This window comes from Megalops cyprinoides, chromosome 2, assembly GCF_013368585.1.
Source record: "Megalops cyprinoides isolate fMegCyp1 chromosome 2, fMegCyp1.pri, whole genome shotgun sequence".
Taxonomy (NCBI): domain Eukaryota; kingdom Metazoa; phylum Chordata; class Actinopteri; order Elopiformes; family Megalopidae; genus Megalops; species Megalops cyprinoides.
Window position 1 is genome coordinate 3,985,001 of NC_050584.1, and position 25,445 is coordinate 4,010,445.

The 25,445-nt window shown below is 40.3% G+C and overlaps 1 protein-coding gene across 1 annotated transcript in view; it reads right to left on the minus strand.

Moving 5' to 3' along the window:
- The window catches only part of pou6f2 (POU class 6 homeobox 2), a 100,285-nt gene extending 87,253 nt beyond the window's left edge, over positions 1-13,032 (minus strand). Inside the window, exon 1 of the mRNA XM_036522779.1 lies at positions 12,861-13,032. Within this exon, the coding sequence (XP_036378672.1) occupies positions 12,861-13,029 (169 nt within the window). The 5' untranslated portion in view covers positions 13,030-13,032. The remainder of the gene's footprint in view (positions 1-12,860) is intronic.
- Between the last annotated feature and the right edge of the window lie 12,413 nt (positions 13,033-25,445).

Here is a 25,445-nt window from a genome sequence, read left to right on the forward strand (position 1 = left end):
CACCTCCCCATCCAGCCTCCCTGTGCACCCATATGCCTGACACTTTCCGTGCACGCTCCGCTGTATTGCTCCCCCACCACCCCCACCCTGCTGTCTCCTCCACCAAGGTTGTTTGACAAAATCAATAGGCATCATAATAAACAAAATCAGATGGTGGGGGCGGGGGTGGGAGCGGCAGTGGCCTCTTCATGTTCGGGCTGCGCGCACGGGTGTGTGCAGCGCCGCTGTACAATGAAAGCATGGGTGCAGAGGCAAGGCCATCTTTGTGAAGGGTCCCCTCCGAGGCTTTGAAGCCCGTAACTCTATTTTCAGGGGAAAAAAAAGGATCCCAATCTTATTTCACTTCCTCAAATATGAAAAAACATAATAACTTCTCTAGACAGACTGGATTTTACCCCCCTTTTTTTATTCCCTTAATCTTCGGTTTCAGAAAGAAGTGAATCAGCCAGAAGGACAAAAGGTTATGCATTAGTACTGGTCATTGCTCAAAGAGTGAGAGTTATAAATAATAAAAGATGGTGAAGGACAGAGGGCTCCAGAATATTCCTCAGGATCAGAGCACGCTAGTCAAAGTAGAGGATGCAAGCACAGCGCTCGCGTGATCAGGGAGCAGGCTGAATTATAATGGAATACCTGCTCTGTAAAAGAGCAGGGCTCAATGGCGCTTTTGTTGAGCTTATTTATTGTGCTTTCTCGCAGAAATTACAAAAAAAAAATAAACAGAATAGTGGGCATGCGTTTGTGTTGTCATTGTACACACTTCAGAAAATGATTTTCAGGGCCGTTAACATAAGTGAGTATTGACTTTCCCTCTCCTCCGACAGCAGGGCAGTTTCTTCGCATTCTTCTCCTCCATCCTCCTTTGATGCTTCATCCTTTATACTGAGCCACATTCATTTCATCCTTTTCTACTGACGTCACTGTAAAGGCTGTTTTATTAAATTTTATACCACAGATACGGAAGATTTCATAGTAATTCTCAATAAAATGGACACCAGCATTTCAGGGCATCTTTTAGCAAGCAGCTAAACTTTAACAGAAAAATATATCAAATTTATAAAAAATAAAAAATGCACAGTGGTTTTGACAAATGCATGACTGGCATTTAAACACAACTTACATCATGTACTGTAAAGTGTTATATTGCTGGTAGAAACTTAATAAATGATCTCATAAATATTACCAAAATGAACTCAGTCTTTGTACATGCTCCTTTCCGGTCCTTCCTCATGGGGAAGGTGGGGTCAACCCGTCTGTCTAACCACCACACTGCGGCCTCGGCCCTCTCAGCTGGGGAGGGGAGAGCTAGCACACCCACATCCACACCCTCCCGAACCAGACCGGATTTCTCCTGACCGCCCACACGTAAGCAGGCTTCGGGCATGGATCCCGTTCCCGGGCAACAGCATCAGCAGCCCTTCTCGTTGGCATTTGCCTGCTTCAGTGTTGGTTTAACAGGGGCTGAGCAAGGGGGAGCGCCGCAGCTAAAGAGAACCTCATGCCTTCTGCTTCGTATCCTGCACAAGTGAGCCCAGATCTAGATCCAATTATGGATACCATTCATAACAAAATGACAAGAATACCTGAATTAAAAAACCTCCCTGCACCGGTGTTGAGTTTTAATTTGCATTTGATGCATCATTATGTGGTTGATTACCTTTATTAAATACTTGAATGAATATTTGTCAAAGTTGAACATTTAAAAAATGTTACACTCAAAGTAATAGAATTAAAATGTATCATCTGACAGAAATATTGTGCCAAGTATCCAAAGTCTCATTGAATTCCCTTGCTTGTCTCTCCACACAAAATCCATTTCAGAAACTAAGCACCAATATCCACACTTTTTTTGAGCTTGAATACTCTCTGAGATGTGGCTATGGGCAGAGTGAAAGCATTGCAGAATGTATTACACATGCTTTGTATGCGTGCATTAGGCATTTTCCAGTTTAAGCAGACTGCTGAATCCACATAATAAGGTCCTGCTGAGGAACGACATTGCAGGCACGCTCTCTCCCCATCTCCTTTATCCTCGCATTCTGTGGCCCACCTCATTCATGCTTTGCGCCACTTTATTACTTACCCTAAGCAAGGTACATTAGAGCCCCCTTGCATTTACATGGCAGCTGAGTGCTGGCTCCCTCCTTTCAGTTAAGCTGATTACACAAACATAATGTGCCAGACTGGCCCGAGCATGGGTTGAGGAGGGGACCTACAGCTCTATTTAGTGGTGGGAGTTTGGGGGGTGGTGGGGTGTCTGACATGCCTGGGCCTTTATTCTTACAGCCCTAGGTTCAAAGATTCAAAGATTCACCCACACACATGTATGTGTGCATAAGAAGCTAATGTATACCTTCTTAAACATGTGCCAGATAACCTAATAATATCTTATACTTTCATTTCATACTAGGTAAATGTTGTGATGTCTCTCATCATCCTTTCCCTCCGTCCCACAGGGTGCAGGGTGTTTTTAGATGGTCTTTATAAAGGGCATGCAAATATCTGGAAAACCAGCAGCCTCTTCATAAGTCCTAACTGCAGAAGGCACAAACTTTCATATGCACACTTTCATATGTATATTTCCAGCACATCTTCCTCCCTTTTGTCTTCATTGATCAGATTGAATGTTACGCCTCAACTTGCGTCCATTATTAATGCCCTCTGCTCTTCAGCTCTGCGTCCTGGTGTTCCAGTGATCTTACAAATATTGTCAAATAACTAACACATAGCATGAATATCCAACTTAGTTAGTTGTATTTTAGGACAGGGGTCCAGAGTACTGGATAAGGCCCTGTATTTGCTAGCGTAAATCCCAGATGGAACACTGTTGTAGTATCGTTGTCAAAGGTATTCAAACTAATTCAGCAAGACTCAGTACTATAAACTGATAATGTGTAAAATGTAAGTTGGTTAAATAATCTTTACGGTATTTTTTTTCTGCTTCTTCAGTTAAAAACAAAACAAAAAAAGGCCAGTGTGTGGCATGAAGAACACACCCCTCTGTCCAAGAGTAGACATCTTGTTCAGAATGTCCTCCAATCACACAAATCAATACGGATTTCTTTTTTCTTCTGTTTTTTTTTTTTTTGTCTGCAGGTGACCTTTCTCAAATTATTCCTCCATTTTGGCTGAATCGGGATAAGTACAGGCTATTTCGTAGAGACACTAAGTGCATGAAATGAGTGCCCTTGTCATTCCTGCTAGGTTCTCTTTGACAGAATGATGATAGAAGCGTCACATCCTTGGGAGAGTAAATGCAAACTGACAAGAGATGAGCCTTTAGATGCTGAATATAATACCAAATTGTGCTCGAAGTGTCTTATTATCTTGTCTATTGATGTTTGAAGGGGTGGTTCATTGGGGAGAGAAAGCAGAAACTGTACACTCTCTTGCCACCCCCAGCACCGCCCCCCCAAACCCTCCAAAAAATGTTTGGCTTCTAACGACTGCTTTTCCAACTAATGTCCATTTTTCCCTCACAATGCATACAGCAGGTCGGCAGGATGTGACAGACAATTTACTCTGTGGCTTCTGATAGCTGGAGCGGAAGATCATTTAAAATCCTCTGAAAAATGAGTATCTAAAAGGGAGTGGTGGTGGTGGAGCAACTTCTTCTGCCACGTGAGCTGCTCAGGTTGTCGGTGAGGTGGGGAGGCGAATGTTTGGTATGTGAGGGGGTGACATGGAGATCACAGCATGGGTAATTAGCGTTCTGTCACTACCCGTACAGCTGCTCGTCCGCTGCTACACGCAAGGCCACACCTGCCGCCCCACCCGCACAGCTGAGCTCTCCCACACACCATGTAAAGTTTCCACTGGACTTGAACCCTGCTTTGTGGACTGATGGAAAGTTGCATTGACTTTGGGACACACAAAAGACATTGGTATGTAAGCACATGTGGATGTCACTGGATTTGACTTGAGAAAATGACAGCCATAGTGATGTGGCAGCAGGGGCACCTGGGTAATGTTGGAAAATTAGGAAGATGACAAAAACAGGAACATTTAGAGCTATGAGGTAGAGTGGTGATTTGTAGCTGTCAAGTAAGCTGATGAAGCATGCAGATATCTGCAAATCTACAGAGAGCTCAGAAGACTTTATTTAGCATTTAGCAATAAAAGCAAAAGACTGCTTTTGTTGGTGTGCTGTGTCACACTTGCACCCTGAATCAAAGAACACTAGTTACGGGCAGGGTGCATATTGTTTGAAATTGACATGGAAATGATTTGCGTGTGCGTGTGCATGTGCGTGTGCGTGTGCGTGTGCGTGTGCGAGTGCATGTGTGTGTGTGTGTGTGTGTACGGGGTTGGGCTTTATTTGTCTGAGTTTGCTCAAAGGCAGTCTCACTGTTGCCAGATGTAGAGAGATGGAGAGTTACTCAGTGAATCAGTTAAATGCATTTTCTTTTAACCATATATAATGTAAAGGCACTTTCAGTAATGTGTGATTTGTTAAACTAACAAAGCCAGTCTGAATTCTGAAGAATGCTTCATGATTGATTAGTCTGTCTGTCTGTCTCTGATCTTAGAATATTCCATCACACCCCACTGTATAAAACTAACCGTTGTTGCATTACTGCAATAAATATGCCTTATCCTGGTATGAACTAGGACTTTTAGGTATTGTGTCATATACTGACATTAAACCATGTTTTCGGTAATGAAATTATGTCATGCACATTCTAAAGCTGTTTTTAGTTAGCATGTTGACTTGATTTTAAACGTCCACCAAAGACTTATCAAGGACAGCCTTTTGGTGACACCTGAATGCACAATTTAAGAAAATTACCTATTCTGCCTGTGTGATCACAGCCTACAAGTGTAGGTGCTTTGGCTTTATGTAGCATTTCTCCAACATATATCATATATGTAAGGTGACCTTTATTACTTCCACCTATCACACATGTGATGACCCCCTGCCATTCAGTAAGGTTTGCAAAAATAAAAGATAGAAAAAAATGAAACATAACAAAAACAAATCCATTATACTTATCTCTCAATTGTGTTTTATGTCCCATTTGAAATGGGTTTTTCAACTATGCTGCTGTGATGGCTGTGTTTCAGAATGTGTTTGAACATTGGACTTTTGCCTCAGTTTCTATCTGGAGGATTGTTGCAAAGATAACTAAAAAGCTTGCCACTTTTATTTTTGGAAAATGTAGTTTTTAATGTGATTGTGTAAAATATTGTCAAACTGTATAATGCAAAATACTAGTGTAAAAATTAAATGAAATGACTGCTTGATGTTATGAAATGAACTGACTAATAAATAATTTCAACTGTTTCACTACACTGGTATTTTGATATCTAGTTGTAACAGTTTTTTTTTAATTAAAAAGTGACTTTTTGGTGAGTGTATCTGTTCATAAATGTGTGAGTTCAAATGATCACATTCACTGTATTATCCAACCTTGCCACAATGGTGAGACAGTATACCTCAGAGAATATTCATCTACATTGAGAAAGAACACTTCTAGAAAGGCATACAAGCCACCTTGTATATCAGAGTAGAAACAGCAAAAAAAAAAAAATCACCTGAAAACAAGTTCAGGGGTGCCCACAAAATGTGGCTCCCCTCCTGCTCATCATAGAGACAGGAATACACGCTGGACTGAGATGGAGGAAAGCTCTCTCTCTCTCACACACACACACACACACACACACACACACGCACACACACGTACGCACATGTACACACACACAGTGCCTGTGCTCTACCATGCTAGTGCCCTCTACCTGATTTCAGTATCACCGCACCACAGTCACTGGGGCATAGGACCGGTCACACCTCTCTCGGTCCATGGCTCCAAATGTGCGGACAGGTCCTCCGGGACAACAGCCTTCCACGCTTTTATTTAAACACGCCAGTAGACCAAGCCCCATCACCGCTTATACACTGTGACATCTCAAGCCAGGGTTGTGTGATCTGTAGTGATAGGAGTCTAAATGGAGGCTACCAGGGTGGTGATGCACCTTGCCAACTGAGCCAAGGTGCAGGAGCGGAGGTGTTGAATCTCAGACACCCCCCCCCCCCCCCCACACACACACACACACACACACACACACACACACACATGAACCCCACCCCCCAGGCCAATCTCAGGGGCTATGGCTACATGAAAGATTGTCCTCTTTCTCCTGCCAGAGAATGGTACTTGCTGTGCCATGGTCTAAATTTGTATATAAACACTGGACCCCATGTTAAAAAATATAATTCATCTCATTTTAGTTGATCATTATGTCTGTCTTTTCTCTCTGTATTACTATAGTAATAATAATGTTTACCATTGGAGATTTTTGTATATCACCATCTTGAGCCAATTAATAAGGCTGAACTTAATCAAGACCACAAAAATATCCATCATAACTGAAATCTACAATTTCCAAATTTCTTTTCAAGTTTCTTTGATTCTGTGATCACCACTGTCACTTTATTATTACAGTAATCGGTATTAAAAGCACAAGTGAAATATTAATTGCTATACTGATTCTGTTACCGCTCTTACCGTGACAAAAATGCATTGTTGTACAAATGACATTATGGCCATTGACAGTGGAGTCAGCAGACAGAGAGGCAGTGCAATTACTGTGACAGAAATCAAATGGACATAACATAATTACCTAGCACCCCATCACCCAGCCAAGAGGCTTACACACAGGGGGGAGACAAGAACGTGAAATCAGTCACATTATCTCAAGTGCGCTGCACACATAAAACAACACGCAGATGGAGTGAATGCTAAAGCAGAGAGGGAGGGGGAGAGATGGACTTTTGGGGTTCAAAGAAAACAGATGAGATGAAAAAAGGGGGTGGGGGGTGAACAAAACAAAACAAGACTCAATGCTTATTAAAGAAAATTGCTACACTGGTGTTATGAAACTGTAACTGTGCTTTTTTCATTGGAGATTCTAGCCTTGGGATATCCTGAAAAATTTATTAACTTGACAGCAGGAACCTTTGACTCTGACAGAGTGTTGGACTTGAATCAGCGGAACCCATTACCCCCCCCCCCCTCCTCATTTCCAACCTTCTTTTAGTATTATAATTGGTAAAGAGGACTGATTTGACCATGACACCCAAACAACCTACACCTCGCCTTTCCTGTGACCCTGTGCAAGCAGGTGAAGCTAGTGAGTGAACTGAAGGGGACATCTCCTTTTTTAAATTTCACCCTCTTTCCTTTTGTTCAACCCTTGTTCTTTCCTTCTTTTGTTGCCCTAATATGTCCTCTGTAAGGCACTTTCTGGTGTATTATTTATCTCATAACACCGACCAATGTTATTTATTTTTCATTTTCTCTATTGTTCTTTTAATTGACAGACTCAAATGACCTATGGATGCTGGGTGCTGACAGGCAGGCTTGCTCCCACATCAGTAGTAGTTGTAGGGGGTCTGACTGCACACAGCCAAAGTTAATGAAATTTGGTGAAGCTACTTCTGTGAGTCCTGGCAAAATGGGTAATCACATGTGCCAAATATTGCAACACTCAGATCATCCATCCACAGCAGCATGTCTGGAGTCCCAACACACAAGCGCGCAGACACACGCACATACACACACACACACGCACACACACACACACACACACACACACACACACACACACACACACACACACACACACACAAGACTGTGATACATATTGAAAATGTCTAAAGCCAAACAAAAAAAGGCAAAAAGTACAAGGTGCTCAGATAAAATTTTAAAGAGACATTGAAGGAGCATCATTTCAGACACATAAACGTGGCCTATTCTATTTGACCAACACTACTTCAGGAGCTGGAGTGTCTGTGACTGCTTGTTTCTGGTGGTGGTTTGATAAGTGAGTAATATTGTTCCACCAAGAGATATTTTTGTAAAGTGCTTGGGTGAGGGGATCTTGGACCTAGTTTTCTTGTGTTTCTGGACTCGTACACCTGCCTGAGCCCAGTTGATCAAATACTCCTCTCGCAGGCAACTAACCTTGGTGACAGGGCTGTTGCTTGCCTTGTGACATATTGTAGTGCTTTTTAGAATGTTCTAGGCCATTCAAGGACCTTGTCTCTGATGTGTTGGCCTTAGGTACTATATTATTTTAATCAACTTTTTTTTATGTCTATATCCTTGCATTGTAATCAGTCTTCCACAATTTTCAAGACAGGGTTGAGATTAGTCAAAACTTACAAATTGTGATTGACAGTGGAAAGCAACAAAAAATATGACACTGTCTACTTATACTCATGTAGAGAAATAAATTGCTTAACTGGAAGGGGGCACTAAACAAACAGATTGGGTAGATTAGCTAAGACAAATCATTCAGTACAGACAGAATTTAAATATGCATAACCGCTAAAAGTAATGCACATCAACGATTTCTGATAATCCATACATCAAAGTGACTATGCGCTCTGTAATCAGCCTCATACGCTAAATCAACCCATAGGAAAAAGAGAACCTGTTTAAGACGGTATTTAACATACCAGCACGCATTTATTTCATAAAATCAGAAGAGTAAAGGCCAGCAAAATTTGTGATGTTTTTCAACAGCTACTTGGGTGGCGCAACAACAAGCAGACACAATTTCGCACTGCCGAAAAATAAATTTTTGCTAGACAACTGGTTGGGGGCGACAGCACAGGAGGCTCAGGCTCTGGGAACAGACGTGACCGAGCACGACAAGCATGACAAAGCATGACCAAGCCAAGACTGAATGGCCTGAGCATCTGACACAAGCGGAGACACAACACAGCCTCGTACAGACTGACACACAAGTAATAACAGAGGGATACACACTGTGGTGGAGCGTGCTGGCACACCGCTGTTGTGCTCTGTACCTGAAAGCAGACCTGCACCACTTTGGAGCCCTGGTTTACCCCTTTAGCTACTCAGAAGAAGGGGATGTGCTATATGTGTACCAAGGGTGGTCACCAGTCACACTCTTGATTAATATCAACTGTGCAGTGAAAACAATTTGCGTTCAAAAATAGAACACATTATATTTACCGATCAATTTGTGTTATCAGAATTAGTACTACTGCATTTTTCTCTTTTTGTAGAAGGATATTTATCATTTTGTATAACAATATTTTAATATTAATGATTACACTGTCATTTTCAATCTAGAACATATTTAATATGCAGACTTCAAAACAGAGAAATACATTTGCTCTATTATCGTATTATAATTTGAAATACAGTTGCTCTATTGTCATATTATAATTTGTTCTAGGGACTGTTGTATTATAGTATATTTGACTTTTGTCAGAGCGCACAAGTTAACTTGTGGTAGGGCTTGAATAAGGTTATGCTCACACTCACTGGTCTGGGAGTGTTATTAGTCTGGTCTGACACTGTTGCCCATTTAAATTGAATGAATACACTTATGTTCTATTGTGCCGGAAGTCTCTCTGCATAAGAGCGTATGCTAAATGCATGTAATGTAATATAATGTACATAATTGTGTGATCATAGTAATGACATAATATAATTGTAAATAAATAATTAAAAGGTATTTTGTTATTAACAGTCACTAATTGTTCAAGCCATTATATATCATTAAAGTATTATCATTGTCATTGGTGAGCAGCAGTCATTTTAAAAATAGCATAATTGGCTTGGTTTTAAAATTAAGATGATCCTCCCCTAAAAAAAAGAAAAAAGTCAGCACAAATGTGACACAGTGTAAAGGTAAAGCTCAGTTGTGTCCTACATGTCACAGCACTGGCTCCCTCAGTGGCCAGCCACAAGCTTGGGATGATACACAGCATCCTGGGTTGAAGGCAGGGAAGTCAGGATGGGGGGCATAGCAGGGGGGATGTGTGTTAGAGTTGAGCCAGAGGGGGTTGGGGTACCCAACTCTGAAGCGTGAAGCCCCCAGTCAGGCTTTCACACGAGAGACACCCACTCCACTCTCGCACCTCCCCCCATCCGTCCGCGGGTCCACTCTGGAGGGGAGGGGGGCCTAGGCGCTTTTCCTAAAACGAACAGCCCCGCCACAGCACCACAACATTGCGCCTCTGATGCGGTAGCTGGACCTTTCAGTTGATTTTGATTTCATTCAAGCTTATTTCATTTTTTTGGAATTCATTCCGACTTGTGCGTTAAATCAAAAGGGAAGTGTACCACTTATAGAATTTTTCTGCGGTGCACTGCAATCACTGTGAGTGGCCAGAAATTAAATGGATCAATGTCTTGAAAATTGGCGAATAATAATCAGATATATCATAATTAAGTATACAACAGCAAATTATGTCACAAAAATTGCATTGATCAGACATGAAAATGCCAATTCAAATGTACCATAGTTGCTACTTAAAAAGCTGTGTTAGAAATGTCTGGCAACTTTTTAATGGAAGCATATCCCCTTTCCATTTCCATTTCCAACCCAGAAGAGAAGACTGGCAGCTCTCCTGGTCCATGTGAGCCATAGCTATGCACTACCCCATCCACAGTCATGCAACATACTGGCCGACAATTACATACTACCTGTCCAGTTCTTAGTACAAGGGACAAACGGGTCACAGGTTTACAGTACTGCAGCTCTCATGTCCACAAATTTAAATTTACATTTAAAAAGTTTTCCTGACTGTAGATTCACTATTTGTTGTGAATAATTACTGATCACATTATCATTTTCAATCTGGAACGTATTTAATTTTGCAAACTTCAAAACAGAGAAGTACAGTTGCTCTTTGCTCCAAATATCTTTCAGTCTCATTGAAATTATTAATATAATAATTGTAATATAATAACATAATATAATATTCATGGCTACTAATGAAAAATTAATCATTTTAAGCAATATTTTTAAAGTTAGTTCTCTTTTTGTTTTTTGTTTTTTTTTACATGAATATTCAGCAAATCAAATGACTTTTCTGTATACACACAAAAGAAAATAATTTCCTCAATGAGTCAAATATTAAGAATGTGTTAGAGAATAAGCAATGGATTTCTCATGAACAGTACTGAAGGCTGATTTGTTTTAAGTTATTTTGCCACAAACTGTTGAAATCCGAAGCCAATAATAATAAAAACTAAATTTTAAAATGTTTACCAGCCATCATCCCAGAGATCATTTTGGCAATAAAAGTAAAAGTAGTAATACCTTCTATATGCTGGCAAAATGAACCCCTTAAATCATTAATTGAAGAGCTATTTTCATTAACATCCCTTCAGACAGAGAGTAACAAATGTATATCTAATCAACATATTTAACATACATATTTAGATATTAAATACAGATACACGCAATTCACAGGAAAAAAAGCCCTTCATCTGTTTCAAAAAAAGATGTACACATCTATTAGAAACGCCTATGTTAAATATTATGAAGTTATGTGAGTTGCATTTCTGTCCTCATAGAATTAATCTATGATATATTAATAGAATTAATTAAAAGATAATGCAATATTCAATTATATTTGAAACTTACATAACCATAAACAAAATATTTCATGTAAACATATTAAATGAAAATTAAAGCATTATCATTATTCATTATCATTATCATATCATTCATACAATAAAGGACATTTTGTATAATTACTGGAAGAAACAACAACATGAAATTAACAGCCTAACTAAATGGTTGTGAATAATATCTATACCACCACCTTGTATAACAGTATAAACAAGACCAACAACAAGAAAAACAACAGTACTACTCTAGCATCCACTATGTAATAATAATAATAATAATAATAACAACAACAACAAATATCAGAAAGCATGTTTATCAACCAAACAGTGCTTTCAAAGTTTTTTGTCAGCCTCACCCTGTCCACCTCAGTTGGTGGAGAGTTACTGTGTTTTTTATTTTTTTACTTTTATGTTCTAAATCTGTTGTTTGCTGACACATACACATGCATGCACGCACGCACACACGAACACACGCACATACATATATACATACATGCATATATACATACATACATACATACAGTATGTCAAACTGTCTCCGCTACACGGTTTTCCCATTAGACTTCTCCACTCTATCATTTCATCTGCAGCCTTAGAAGCACAGCTCAGATGTTACGAAATGTCAGACTCACTGATGAATGACTGTGTGTCTCCCTTGTAACCAGGATGCCCTAGATTTAGTCACACCTTGCTACTATTACTCAAAGTAGCAAAACACATTTCTCCATATGCTCATACTCTTCATCAGCAATGAAAGTCAATGTAAATCCACCATCAAATCAAAGAAACACTCTTTGCCACATCTTTTTATATCTAAAGACTCAAGCTCCTCATACAGATGGAAGCAAATAACTATTGTGACAACCGTGGTGTAACACTGCAGAATTTTGGAGCGCAAAACTGACTTCAAGGCCAACTTGAAGCAGAGCGGACTGACAATGAAGCTTAACCAAACAAAGTAAAAGCAAAAAAGATGAAACAGATTTGGCTTGAAGCAACTTGTGTGTAAAACTTAGCGGCCCATACTTCAGGTTACATCGCAGACTTTGCACAGCTTCACTTTGCAGGAGCAGGCTTTTGGACACTCTTTAGAAATGCATTTCGAACACTCTGTCACACGTACTGTTGTGCTCTGCAGCACCTGTCTTTAATTTTCCCTCAGCAGGTGAAGCATGAGCCACTCTGACATGCTCATGCTCCACCACCATGCCGCCTACACACACACGCCATGGCTTCCTCTCCTGGCCCAACTTTATTCAGCCAACTGACGCCCTCAACTCCTCATTTTCACCATGGCACAGTACAGCAGTTACAGGCAAACACAGACAGAGCCGGCTCCCAGACACCCTGCGTTCACTCACTGATTGCCAGTGGGTGTGTGGTGCATGTGAGTGACTGTGTGTGTGTGTGGGGGGGTGTGTTGGCGGCAGAGGTAGGAGAAAGGGGGGGGTGGCAACTCACCGAAGAGCTTGCCGGGAGCATCCTCTCCATCGGTGGCCTCGGTAGACAGGAGCAGGGGCTCGTTGAGCTCGATGTCTGGAGTGGCCGCCTTGTCGTCGCCCCGCAGCTCGGTCGCGCTCGTGTCACCGCGCAGCGAGAGCATGGGCTTGCTGAGCTGCCCTGTAATCATTGGATCCTGGAAGGAGTGAGAGACCCAGGTGGGGGAAAGAAAAAAAGCCTGGTGAGCTCTTGCCGTGCGCTTTCACTCTCCCTCTCCCTCTCTCTCTCTTACTTGCTGTATCCTTTTCCCCTTCTCTCTCCCTCTAACTCTACCTCTTCTCTCTCTCACTCGCTCACTCACTCCCCCCCCCCCCTTATCTGAGGCTGATGCTGTTCCTGCTGTTATTGCTGGCTGCAGTCAAGTGAAGAGCTATTACAGATGGCATGAGTTTTCCATTACTCCCCACCCTATTAAAGGTGCTCCACACCATTCAAGAGGTTCCAGATTCCCCATTAACATAAATATGGTACAAGATCTCTGCCTCTTATATACCCTTACATATACTAATACAGTCACAAATTACATGTGATACACACACACACACGTGTGTATGTGTGTGCTTGTGTGTGTGTGTGTGTGTGTCTGGCAATGAACAGAAAGAGTTGACAGAAACAAATTCAGAAATGTCTACTGCGACCTGCAGTGAGTCTAGCCGTCAGTACTCGCTGAGGTTACTACTGGATGTATTTGTGTAAGGTACAGCAGCTGCACGTGATTCAGTGAAACCAAGAAGTCAAAGGTGACTCCACTGATACATAATAGATTGGCCTGCTCTTTTAATGAGTAGGAATCATTCGGCTCATACAGAAGGTATACTCACAATGCCTTCAGAAAGCAGATGTATTTGATCCTGCATGTCCTGACATCCACTGAATAAATGCACAAAATTGCCTTTATGAAATAAAATGTATTTTTTTTTCTTCTTACAAAGTCTTTAAAGAGGTAGAGAAGAACTTGAACGTTTCTATTATCTTCAAAATTGTAGTTCTGCACATAAATGTGCAACTGAACTCAAAAACGCTACAACTGAACAAATGTAAGCTGTGGTGATACTGGGGAAGTCTAAGCAATAATACTTACTGGAAATGTTGCTCCACAGTGAAAAAAACTACTATCTTTAAAAATCTTAAAAAATGAAAACAACAAAAGAATAACACTTTCCCAGACGACCCGGAAAATGCACAGAAAGGAGTTACAGCATGCCAGCTGCAAAAGTCAAAACCCGTCTCTCAACATCCTTTGCACATCTTGCACCGACTTCAAACCCTGCCCTGGACTGCCTCTGAAGGTGTCTGTGGGAGGTGCCACTTCTCTGAAACACCCCTCAGATGACGTTTTCCCCATGGAACAATGGCGGGCAGATCGGCGGGAAAAAACTCTCCTCACAGTCTGTTATTTATTGAGAAGTTTCTGCCTAAATGGATCCTGAGCGGACAGCAGGTGACTGGCACATGTGCGGCCGAGGGGGGAAGAGTAGGGTCTGCTTTATCGCCGTCTGCCCGTCCCCCACCAATCCCCACCCTCCCCCTTGACCGTCGATGGATGTAGGCCCTCAGGGGATTTTTAATGTGTTCATCAGGGGATTCAGGCGGCTTTGATATGACACATGATAATCTATGAAAATGTTAATCGATAGAAATAGTTTAAGCTGTCACCGAATGCAATGCAGCCGGTCAATACTCATATCCCTGCAAACAATGTCACTTGTCATCAGGGCTTCATTTGAGGAGCACTTAAATATTTGACTCTACGCATCAATGCGCTCCTATTCCCAGACAGGTAAACACATTTTCTCTCTATTTAAGCCTGGCCACACTCTACATGCATTTAGCCTCCCCATTGAAAAGCCTGATAGGTCCACTGGAGGGCAAAATTAATACCTAATTGAATCTCACAGTCATCAAAATAATCAATACATTTTTATTATTTATTCTTTTACAGTCTGTTGACTGTTTGAAAGCTCAGAGGTATGAGGGAAAGCATTCATGGCTGTGAAATACTGTCATTTAACAATGCAATTTTCACTGGGGCATTAGGGCTTGTGAGACATAGTATAATAAAGCAAAGACAGACTGAAAACAAATGCTGTGGCTGGAACACAGGAAAAAAGAGTCAACCAAAACAAAAAAGAGAGACAAATAAAAAGCAACTGCAGCAAGCAGTAGAAGGGTGGGCTTCTCCCTCTCCACCATCTCTCCATCTCTTCCCTTCTCTCTTTTCCCTCTCATTTCTGCTTGAAGGTTTTATCATATCAGAAGCTCAGCGACGCTTTTGTAATGCTGATATTTCTCTTCCTGACAACCTCTAAACAAGTAGAGGGGATGAGATCCCCGCTATCATCTTTTGTCTGTCTCTCCAGTTGGGAGAAACAACATGACAGGCTCTCTCTCTCTACAACCCCCCCCCCCCCCCCCCCCCCCACACACACACACACACTGTTAATTACTTAAAACAGAGCTCCCTGGGTGGCGTCAGAACCCCAGCTCCTATTCCTGGTGTGCGCTATACAACTGAGATTGTGATGGGCTCTGGGGGGGGACTGGGTGACTGCCTTGCTCCCCCTGGCTGAGGAAAAAGAGCAGGGAGAGCACTCCACCCCAGCGAGCCCCTCGGAGCTTGTGGCCCCTCAGCTGTCATCAGATATATCTCTGCTAATTGCTAATGGCTCAAGCTGCGCTGTCCCCTCAGCTGAGCCAGACGGCTGTGCCACCACTGCTGAGTACTAATAATATTAATGATAATACTACTACTAATAATAATATTATTAATAATAACAACAACAACATAATAATAATGAGTGTGAATTTTTGTTATTAACATGAAAATGATTGATACAGTACTAATAGCATTTAATAATAAAATATTGTAAATTATTATTTATTGTTAACAGGGTGACCATAATCATCCCCTTACTGTTACTATATTCTTTCATCATTGTAACATAATTTTATTATCTTTAATTCAAAATTAATACTTTTTTTAATCAGCACTGAACAATTAATTTTGCAATAAACACAAAATAATACACATTAATACATTTCATCAGTACTACACAGCGAGACAAGACATTGTCTAATATTTGTGACAAATTGCAATGATCATCATAAATCAACATAAATCAACAGTACATCTCTCCTGATTTACAAACACACTACGCTCTGGTCATAAGAATCAACTGCATATAGTAATCAAAAGCAATGGGAAGATAATAATTTCTACAACAGCTCGTCATACAGTTTAGTGCCTGAATGCCAGTTGGAATAAGAAGAAAGGCATTTAGAGATAAAAAAAAAGCTTGCCTTCTTAGTGTTAAAACAATTTGAGACCTATGAAAGAAACACAGCTGAGGAGTTGAACTTTCCAGATTCTATTAAGAACTATGGAGCCAATGGTAAGAACACTAAAAAAAACTGATGTCAGTTTTTATAATACTATTATACTATATTATTACTTCATATTTTAATATAGTTAATTGACTACTGCAGAGTGGCAGGTTGTCACAGAGTAACAATGAAATAATTAGCATGAGTCATGTAATTTTATTTAATAAATTTACTTAATAATAATATAAAATCATACATCAAATCAAATCAAATACATTTTGTTCCGTATCTGCAGAATTTTGGAAAAACCTCTCTCAAACAATAATGAAAAAAAATGCGTAAAAACATAAACATCCATTTATTTGGAGTTGCACTTTTAGGAATCAATCGCTTAAGGGAATCACCAGAATTACTTTGGAAACAGGTAATTCTTATAAACAGAGGGCACAATGTTAAATGTATTCTATCGTTTCCACCACTGTATCTCTCCTTCATTTACTGTTCATTCACTGTTATTCCATACAAATCTTGCTGTAGAGAGTGCACATGTGTGTGACTTTCTGATAGGCTTGCGCAGATAATTACTTAAGATTGCCACTACCAGTCATGACAGGTTCATTCCCACGTGACTCCTTTTTTAAAAAAAAAAAAATATTGAAAAATATTGCACGGCCTGTTATCTGAAGCTCACACCAAAACGAACCTCTAATAATGCTACGCCTCATAGGGAGGACTCCTACACTCCAACAGGGGCTGTGCACAATGGATTGACTTCCTTCATGCTGATACAGATAACAGCAACAACAACAACAACAAATGTAAACAAGAAGGGAAGAAAAAAAAAACTTCTTCACACCCAGCATGTTCCCAAATTTTCCACAAAACAACACAGAACTAGTATATCCTGGCAGGACCAATACAGGTATCCATTTCCATCTATCTGCATATAGACAAAATGGTCAGTATCATTAATAGTGTCATTAATGATCATCATCATTAATAGTTTCAATAACTGTGAAAGATAAAAAAGAACAGGGATACCCAAGCTAGTCAAATCAAAACCTTTGTCTGATGTCCAGAGCACAGATCCATGTCATTTTCAAGGGAACTTGTTAACCTCTGTCCACACAAAGCCAAAGTTTTGATGATAATAATAATATTGCTGTTGGATTGATATGTGTCCTGTGTGCTGGCATTCACCATCATCAATCAACACCTCAGCCCACAGGATTATCACCAAAACAGTGCTATAGACATATACCATAGCACAATTCCATAACCAACCACTGCATCACAGGCAAGGCCACATAAAGTAAAACAAAGTCCTTGTCTATTTTCAGATGCACTCTGCCAACAGAATTACTTTTGATGCAAGTCCTGCTGACAGCATTTGTTTATCACCATGCCATGCTTTCAGCTCACTTCTTATTGGCTCAAGCCATCTGCAACAGCTCTCACGGCAATGGATTCATTTATAAAAAACGTATATATAAAATTTATTTTAAAAATTGTATATAAAATCAGTGCAGCATTACTATTAAAACTTCTGCTGACATTTTACATCACTTTGTTTTCTTGCTTCCTTTTAAGTATTATACAACATATTATATAAACTATATATTATAATATTAAAATATATAATTGTTAAAAAAATTAAAATTATAATATGGTCATATCTTAATCCTCAGCATTATTATTAAAACAGTAAAGAAGCATTATTAGTGGTAGTGGTGGTAGTAGTAGTAGTAGTATTGCTGTGGTATGATTGCTGTTCGGAATACACAACAGTGGTGGGTGCTTACTGAGGTGAATTTCCTATCTCCCATTTGTATTCTTGAGAATGCCTTTTACAGACACAGTATTACAGATGCATTACAGTAATGTAATTAGTACTGGAATGGACCTGATAAGTCTACACATGAATCAGCAGCAGGTGCTGACAGTAACACAGCCCGTTTTCCTTGCTCTCACTCTTCTTCCAAAAGAATCCAGTAGTAAGCAGCAGTAAGGCTGCATCTTGCGTTTGCCATGCATTAGGAATCTTAGGGGGCTGAGGAGAGAGCTTTGTCTCCCCCATAGGTTCACAAACATACTGTTCCTCATTCTGCTTTTGTTCGTCCTCTACCATCAAACAGGTTCATTCCTCTTTCTCATCTGAGGAGATGTTTTATGGTAATACAAACTGGCACTTCTCCATAATTGCCCCCTTTTCTTCCAAACTTCGACTTCGCTGTGTATTTTACTGTCTCAGAATTGAACGGAATTTACAAAAGGATATCTTCCCACGAATTAAAATACTAATTTTAAATTTTAATTTTAAAATTAAATGCAATGTGTTTTGGTGTAGATATTTATGTGAAGATGATGTATTTGCCATTGCATTTGTATTTCCCTAATACCAAAACACTATGCAATTAGACGCTAGTCAGTACATTGGCTTATTTAGCAGTAGTAGACTTTCAAACATTATCATTCAAGCTTTATAATGACAATCAAGTGTTATTGTATGTGACTGGAAAGGCAATTATTTATTTCAGAGCTTTTTGCCCTGCATGTGTCAAGACAAAATGAACACTTACTGTAAAGTAAACTCAAAGTAAAAGTCATTGTTCCAATTTCTTTCAAGTAAAAAAGCTTTATTTTAAATTAAATCACTCCCTTTAAATGCATATAACATTTCATTTTAAGTATGACTAGTAAGATTTGCATATCTCATACATTGCATTCATATTTCAATGACTGTTGTGCAAATGAAAATAAAAGCTGCATATAAAAAATAGTTAAAAATAAGGATGAATTGCATTACAGTTAGATTGACTACAGGGCTTTTTCACTGTCATATCATTTCAATGTCAGACAACAACAGGGATACAGAATGATATGTGTCATGAACTGTAAACAGTTGCAAGCATCACACAGACAAATTCCAATCATCTGAATTTTCAGGAACCATGCTCTTCACTGGGCAAAAAAAGCAAATATTCCTGACTTTCATGAAGAAATAACCCCTCAACTGGAGTCAGAGGGGCATTCTCAATGGAAATTCAATCTAAATTTGTATGCTAATTTTCAATACAACAAGCCATCGTCCTCACAATGAGGAAGAGAGCTTGCTCAATTTATGAGAGAATAGTCTGAATTGGCTTCTTTCAAGTGTTGTACACTGCTGAAACCCTTTATTAGAGAGACTCGGCACAACATAATCTGAGGAATGTCTGTAGCTGCAATACAAATTGTATTGTGAATTCAGGTTTTATGTAGAAAAGGTACAAAAATAAATTACATCCTCCTGGAAACATGTGCACACTATCACACTGGTAAGTAACTACAGCCTTATTTTGGGGGCAATCTATGAATTCTATGAATTGTGAATAATTATTATACTCTTAGAATAATATATCTTACTAATATGCCTCAGGAGTATCAGATAAAGACTACATATAACTTACATATAATACGTAAAATTACATGCAGACTTTAATGTTCTAATGTTGCAACCAAACAAAATAAATCCTCTTAATTAAAAGAGAATTAAGAGTAATGGCAATTAACCAATTAAATAACAGATTTATATTTCCTTAAATGTGAATTTAGGCAGTATCTGATCCCTATTCCACACATAACAAACAACCAATGGTAATGTTCATCACAGCAGCCAGAGGAAGCTTCATGGTTTGTATAACATTATAATATGCTGAGAGAATATCCTCCCTGTGTTTCATTGGTTGGCTCCCCCTGTTTAGAGAGAGGCCTGTCAATTGGACATGAGTTTATGGCTCCTGGAACCATAATCTCCAGCCTGATGCTAACAAATAGCCTTTAATATCTATGGTACTGCATCACCTCATACCCACACTTGCATCCAGGTACTTTTGTATGGGGCGCTAAATGTAATAGATCTTTTTTTCGTGGATAGAATGCCTTCTGTGCTACGAAACGCATAAATTCATGATGAAACCATATTACACCGTAACGCCTTTTGTCCACGAAAAACACAAACGCGTTAGCATTGTGTCCACAAAATATTGAAGAGAGCACATACTGTACTTTAGTGCACAGAAAACAAAACGGATAATTCCTTTCATGCACTGAACTGACCGTTGTGCTTTTCATTTTGTGGACAAAAGGCGGAATGCACTTCTCACTATGTGGACAAAAGAAACTCATTTTGTAGACAAAAGTAATTCTGTCCACGTAACAGATGTCTTAGGCCAGCATTTATGCTGTTGTCGCACGAAATTCAGAATGCGCTGTACGATCATCATTCCGTGCCATCGAATGCTCATCTTGTCCACTTCACTGATTTGCTATATTACTGAAAGTATGATGTGCACGAAAGGGATTTAGCACAATATATTCCGTGACTCCGCAGTTACAGAAGGCATTCCGTCCACGAAAGCAAGGCTGCTGGAACTTTCGTAGACATCACTGTTCTGCTTTCGTGGACAGGATGCCTTCCGTCAGTTACAGAAGACATTCCGTCCACGAAAGCAAGGCTGCTGGAACTTTCATAGACATCAGTGTTTTGCCTTAGCAGACAGAATGCTTTCTGTGCTACAAAACGCATACATTCATTACGAAACCATGTAACACTGTAACGCGTGAAACCACGAAAAACACAAACGCGTTAGCATTGTGTCCACGAAATACGGATGTATACGAAAGTTCAAGCAGCCTTTGCTTTGTGATATTTCGTGGACACAATGCTAACGCGTTTGTGTTTTTCGTGGACAAAAGGCGTTACGGTGTTATATGGTTTCGTAATGAATTTATGCGTTTCGTTGCACAGAAGGCATTCTGTCCTCGAAAAAAGGTCTGTTACATTTGGCGCCCCATACTTTTGGGTGGTTGGAAAACAGATCAGTTTTGTCCGGATGTTCCAGGGACTTTTGCTGACTTTTGCTAATTTCTACAATTTATTCACTTGTTTTATTTAAACTAGAAAAATCATACCATGATGTTTGGAAGCCATTCCCATTCCTGTCATAAAGATAAAACATTTATTAAATGATACTGTTATTCCATTAAACATACTAAACTGAGAAGTAGAATTACAATGCTATACCCACTGCTCAAAAAATTAAGGGAACACTTAAATCACACAGTGGATCTCGAACGAAATATTCAAGTCGAAAATCTTCATTGATATACATTGTGTAATTCGTTGAGAACAAAATGACGTAAGAATGGTCAATGGAAACCAAACTCAACCCATTGAGGGCTGGATTCAAAATCACACCAATAATCAAAGTGAAAAATCAAAATCACAGGCTGACCCAACTTGTGTAAATTTCATCACGGCAACTCATAATGTGGCTCAGTAGTGTGTATGGCCCCTATGTGCCTGTATGCACTCCCACGTCTGGGCATGCTCCTGATGAGACGGCGGATGCTGTCCTGGGGGATCTCCTCCCAGACCTGGACCAGGGCATAAGTGAGCTCCTGGAAAGTCTGTGGCGCTACTTGGCGGCATTGGATGCGCCAAAACATAACATCCCAGAGGTTCTCAATTGGATTCAGGTCTGGGGAACGTGAGGGCCAGTCAATGTAATCAATGCCTTCATCATCCAGGAACTGCCTACACACTCTGCCCACATGAGGCTGGGCATAGTCCCGCACCAGGAGGAACCCAGGGCCCACTGCACCAGCATAAGGTCTGATAATGGGTTTGAGGATTTCATCCCGGTACCTAACAGCAGTCAGGGTACCATTGGCTAGCATGTGGAGGTTTGTACGACCTTCCAAGGATATGCCTCCCCAGACCATCACTGACCCACCACCAAACCAGTCATGCTGGATGATGTTGCAGGCAGCATAACATTCGCCACAGCGTCTCCAGACTCTTTCACGTCTGTCACATGTGCTCAGTGTGAACCTGCTCTCATCTGTGAAGAGAACAGGGCGCCAATGGCGAAGCTGCCAATTCTGGTGTTCTCTGGCAAATGCCAATCGAGCTGCACGGTGCTGGGCTGTGAGCACAGGTCCCACTAGTAGATGTCGGGCCCTCATGCCACCCTCATGGAGTCTGTTTCTGACAGTTTGGTCAGAAACATGCGCATGAGTAGCCCGCTGGAGGTCATTTTGTAGGGCTCTGACAGTGCTTCTCCTGTTCCTCCTCGCACAAAGGAGCAGATACCGGTCCAACTGCTGGGTTGCTGCGCTTCTACGGCCCTGTCCATCTCTCCTCGTGTAATGGCCTGTCTCCTGGTATCTCCTCCACACTCTTCAGAATGTGCTGGGAGATACAGCAAACCTTTTTGCGACAGCACGTATGGATGTGCCATCCTGGAGGAGCAGGACCTAAATGGGCTGCAGGTACCGCCTCATGCTACCAGGAGTGACAAGAGCACTAGCAAAATGCAAAACTTGGGAAAAATCAGTCAGGAAGGATCAGGAGAGAGAAATTGTCTGTGGCCACCACCTGCAAAACCATTCCCTTTTTGGGGGTTGTCTTGCTGTTGCCTCTCCTGTCCACCTGTTGTCGCTTTCATTTGCACCAAAGCAGGTGAATTTGATTCACAATCACTTAGACTTCATAACTGGACAGGTCGATATCCCAGAAGTTTAATTGACTGGGTGTTATACTGTGATGATTGAGAGTTCCCTTAATTTTTTTGAGCAGTGTACATATTTGTCCTAATTCATTAATTTGTTAATGTTCTATGTAATTGTTGATAAATCAACAGGGACAGATAAAGAAGGCAGCCTCTTCTTGTCAAGCTACATTAGTAAAACCTTTTTTACAGAGAAATGTTTACCTAGAATGTGTTTGAGTGAGATGTGATTTAGACTTCATGCTTCAGAGAGGCTGAAAGCAGATCTCACAAGTAACGAGAATGATAAACAGAGGGAGGGAATAATTTGACACAGAGACTCGCAAAAGACTGAATATCATCTACTGTATATGTATGTATCATGCTATCTAGGTTCTGAGGTTGGGATTTACCATGTGCACAATTTCCTTCTTTGGGGCATTGCAAGACTTATCACAAGATTTTGGAAAAGCAATAAAAGCAAGAGAAAAGAGTCACTATGTGCGGTGAGCCTGCCTACCCTGAGGCTGGTGTTACACGCTGGCTCCTTAGCAATAGGCCTATGCTACCAAATATGAAATGTAGATCCCACTGTGCTATGCCTTTATCTTGCTACACTACACAAGTTTGAAACTCCACCAAGGCATGAAAAAACAGCCCAGAAATACATCCTTGACCAATTGTTATCATCCTCCTGAGTTAGACAAGATTTCTTAATTCTAACTGTGTTCCACAGTTACCACATCTATTTTGACATCCCATATTCAGGAGATTATTCAAAATCGATATTGCCATCCAGAACATGGAACTTGACAGCAGGTAAAAAACCCCTGACTGTTTTCTCAAATAAACAAAAAGGTGTTTTTCAAAAGGGCTGACTTCTGCAGCAAGAGAGAGTGGGATGAAACTATTTTTACCCTCCCCATATTACTGACATTACAGATTAGTGATGAGCCCACAGAGACACATGTCGCCAAGGGGCTCTTCCTCAAAGTCAACTTCCAAGGCAACCTCCTGGGACCTGTGCCATGCACACTCTCATGAAAGGTGTGAAAATCTGATTTCCCAAAAAGGATCAGTAATTCTCTATGAAGGAAGAAGCCGGGATCAATAAATCATTGCTAAGTAGATTGTAAAGGCAAAAAAATATTCTTTGCTGCCGACAGTGCATTGTGGGGGAAGGGGGGAGGAATACAATCTCAATAAGCGGCGGACATATTATCCCTTTAGCGGCCACTTTGACTAAAGCCACATTATTGCAACAATAAAATCAGCTGTATAAATGTCAAGCTCATCTGGAGTCCGATGACCAGTCCAACCCCCCCTCCCCATGTGTGCTGCAACCCAGACGCCTTTGGGCCATTGGGAGAGCAGTTTGGGAGTCTCTGGTGACCTATTTAAAAATAAACAAGACTAATAAAATGTATATCATGTCTGAGAAAGGTTTCTCATCAGTGGTGGCATGCCGGGCCAGGCGAGAGAACCCCGGGCGCAGATGGTGGCAGCACCTCACTCTCCAGTCACCACATTTAAGCCACTGAATTACTCCAATTACTTTAAATTTATCACTTCATTGGTTTTTATGACACCGGAAAGTGTTGGTCATTAACTGTGTAATATATACTAATTGCCAAGGAAGGCACCGGGCTAAATCTACTGCTGGTGGTTCGTAATTAGAGAGGAAGCGATACCCTGCATGAAAAGTAATGATTGTATTGTATTGTAAGTAAAATAAAACATCATCTCTCGGTCAGAGGCAAATTAATTGTCTGATACTAGCTAACGCAAGAAAAAAAAACACCATTAAAAGGGAATTGTGTTTTGTATTAGGTTTCTGTTGAAACATTCCTCTTATTACCACTGCTACTACAAGAAGGGTATGCGATTAATGCAGTGAGGTATCATTTAAAGCTGTAATTACATCACATTAACACGCTATCATTCACACTGCACCATATCAAGCACCCAAAGTCTGTGTTTTAAGCACATTAGTAAATTAAATTGTTCCATACATTGCAAAGGGAAGTGCTCCCTATGAATGAGTTAGGACTGCTAACTGCTCTGGATCCACACCACTGTGTCACAGGGTGGTTTAGGCACCTAAACATATCACTAAACATATCACGGATCACTAAACATATCATGTCACTAGACAAAAATGTTGAAAATAAGAAGACCAGGTTGGTGTTACCAGATTATAACAACCACTGTCATCTTAAAATGTGAAGGTTATTTTGCCAATACATTTTAGTTTATTTTTGTGTGTACTCCATGTCTACTCCTACAGTTACCTACACTACTGTTTCAATCTACATTATTTTCATGTGTGTATTTATTATTGTTGTCCTATATACATATTATTCTTAGTTCTACTGGTATCAAAGCAATTTACCCTTAGCAATGAAAAAAGTTCAATTCTATTCTATTCTTATCACTGCTCTATTTCCTGGAGCTATACTGATGTTAGATTGCGAGATCTTGGACTACATTTCTCTGGAGAATCTTATTTTCTTAGTTAGAACTAATGAACATTGCTTAGTGGTCAGTCAAAATAGTCATACCCATAGTAATTGGCTGCTGTCTCTTTTTGGTAGATGCTCATATTCAGCAATAATTCACAAAGTGACATCTGCCATATGTCTGTAAATAATGGCCTGGAATATAAAAGTATGCTGTGTTGAGTACTGGA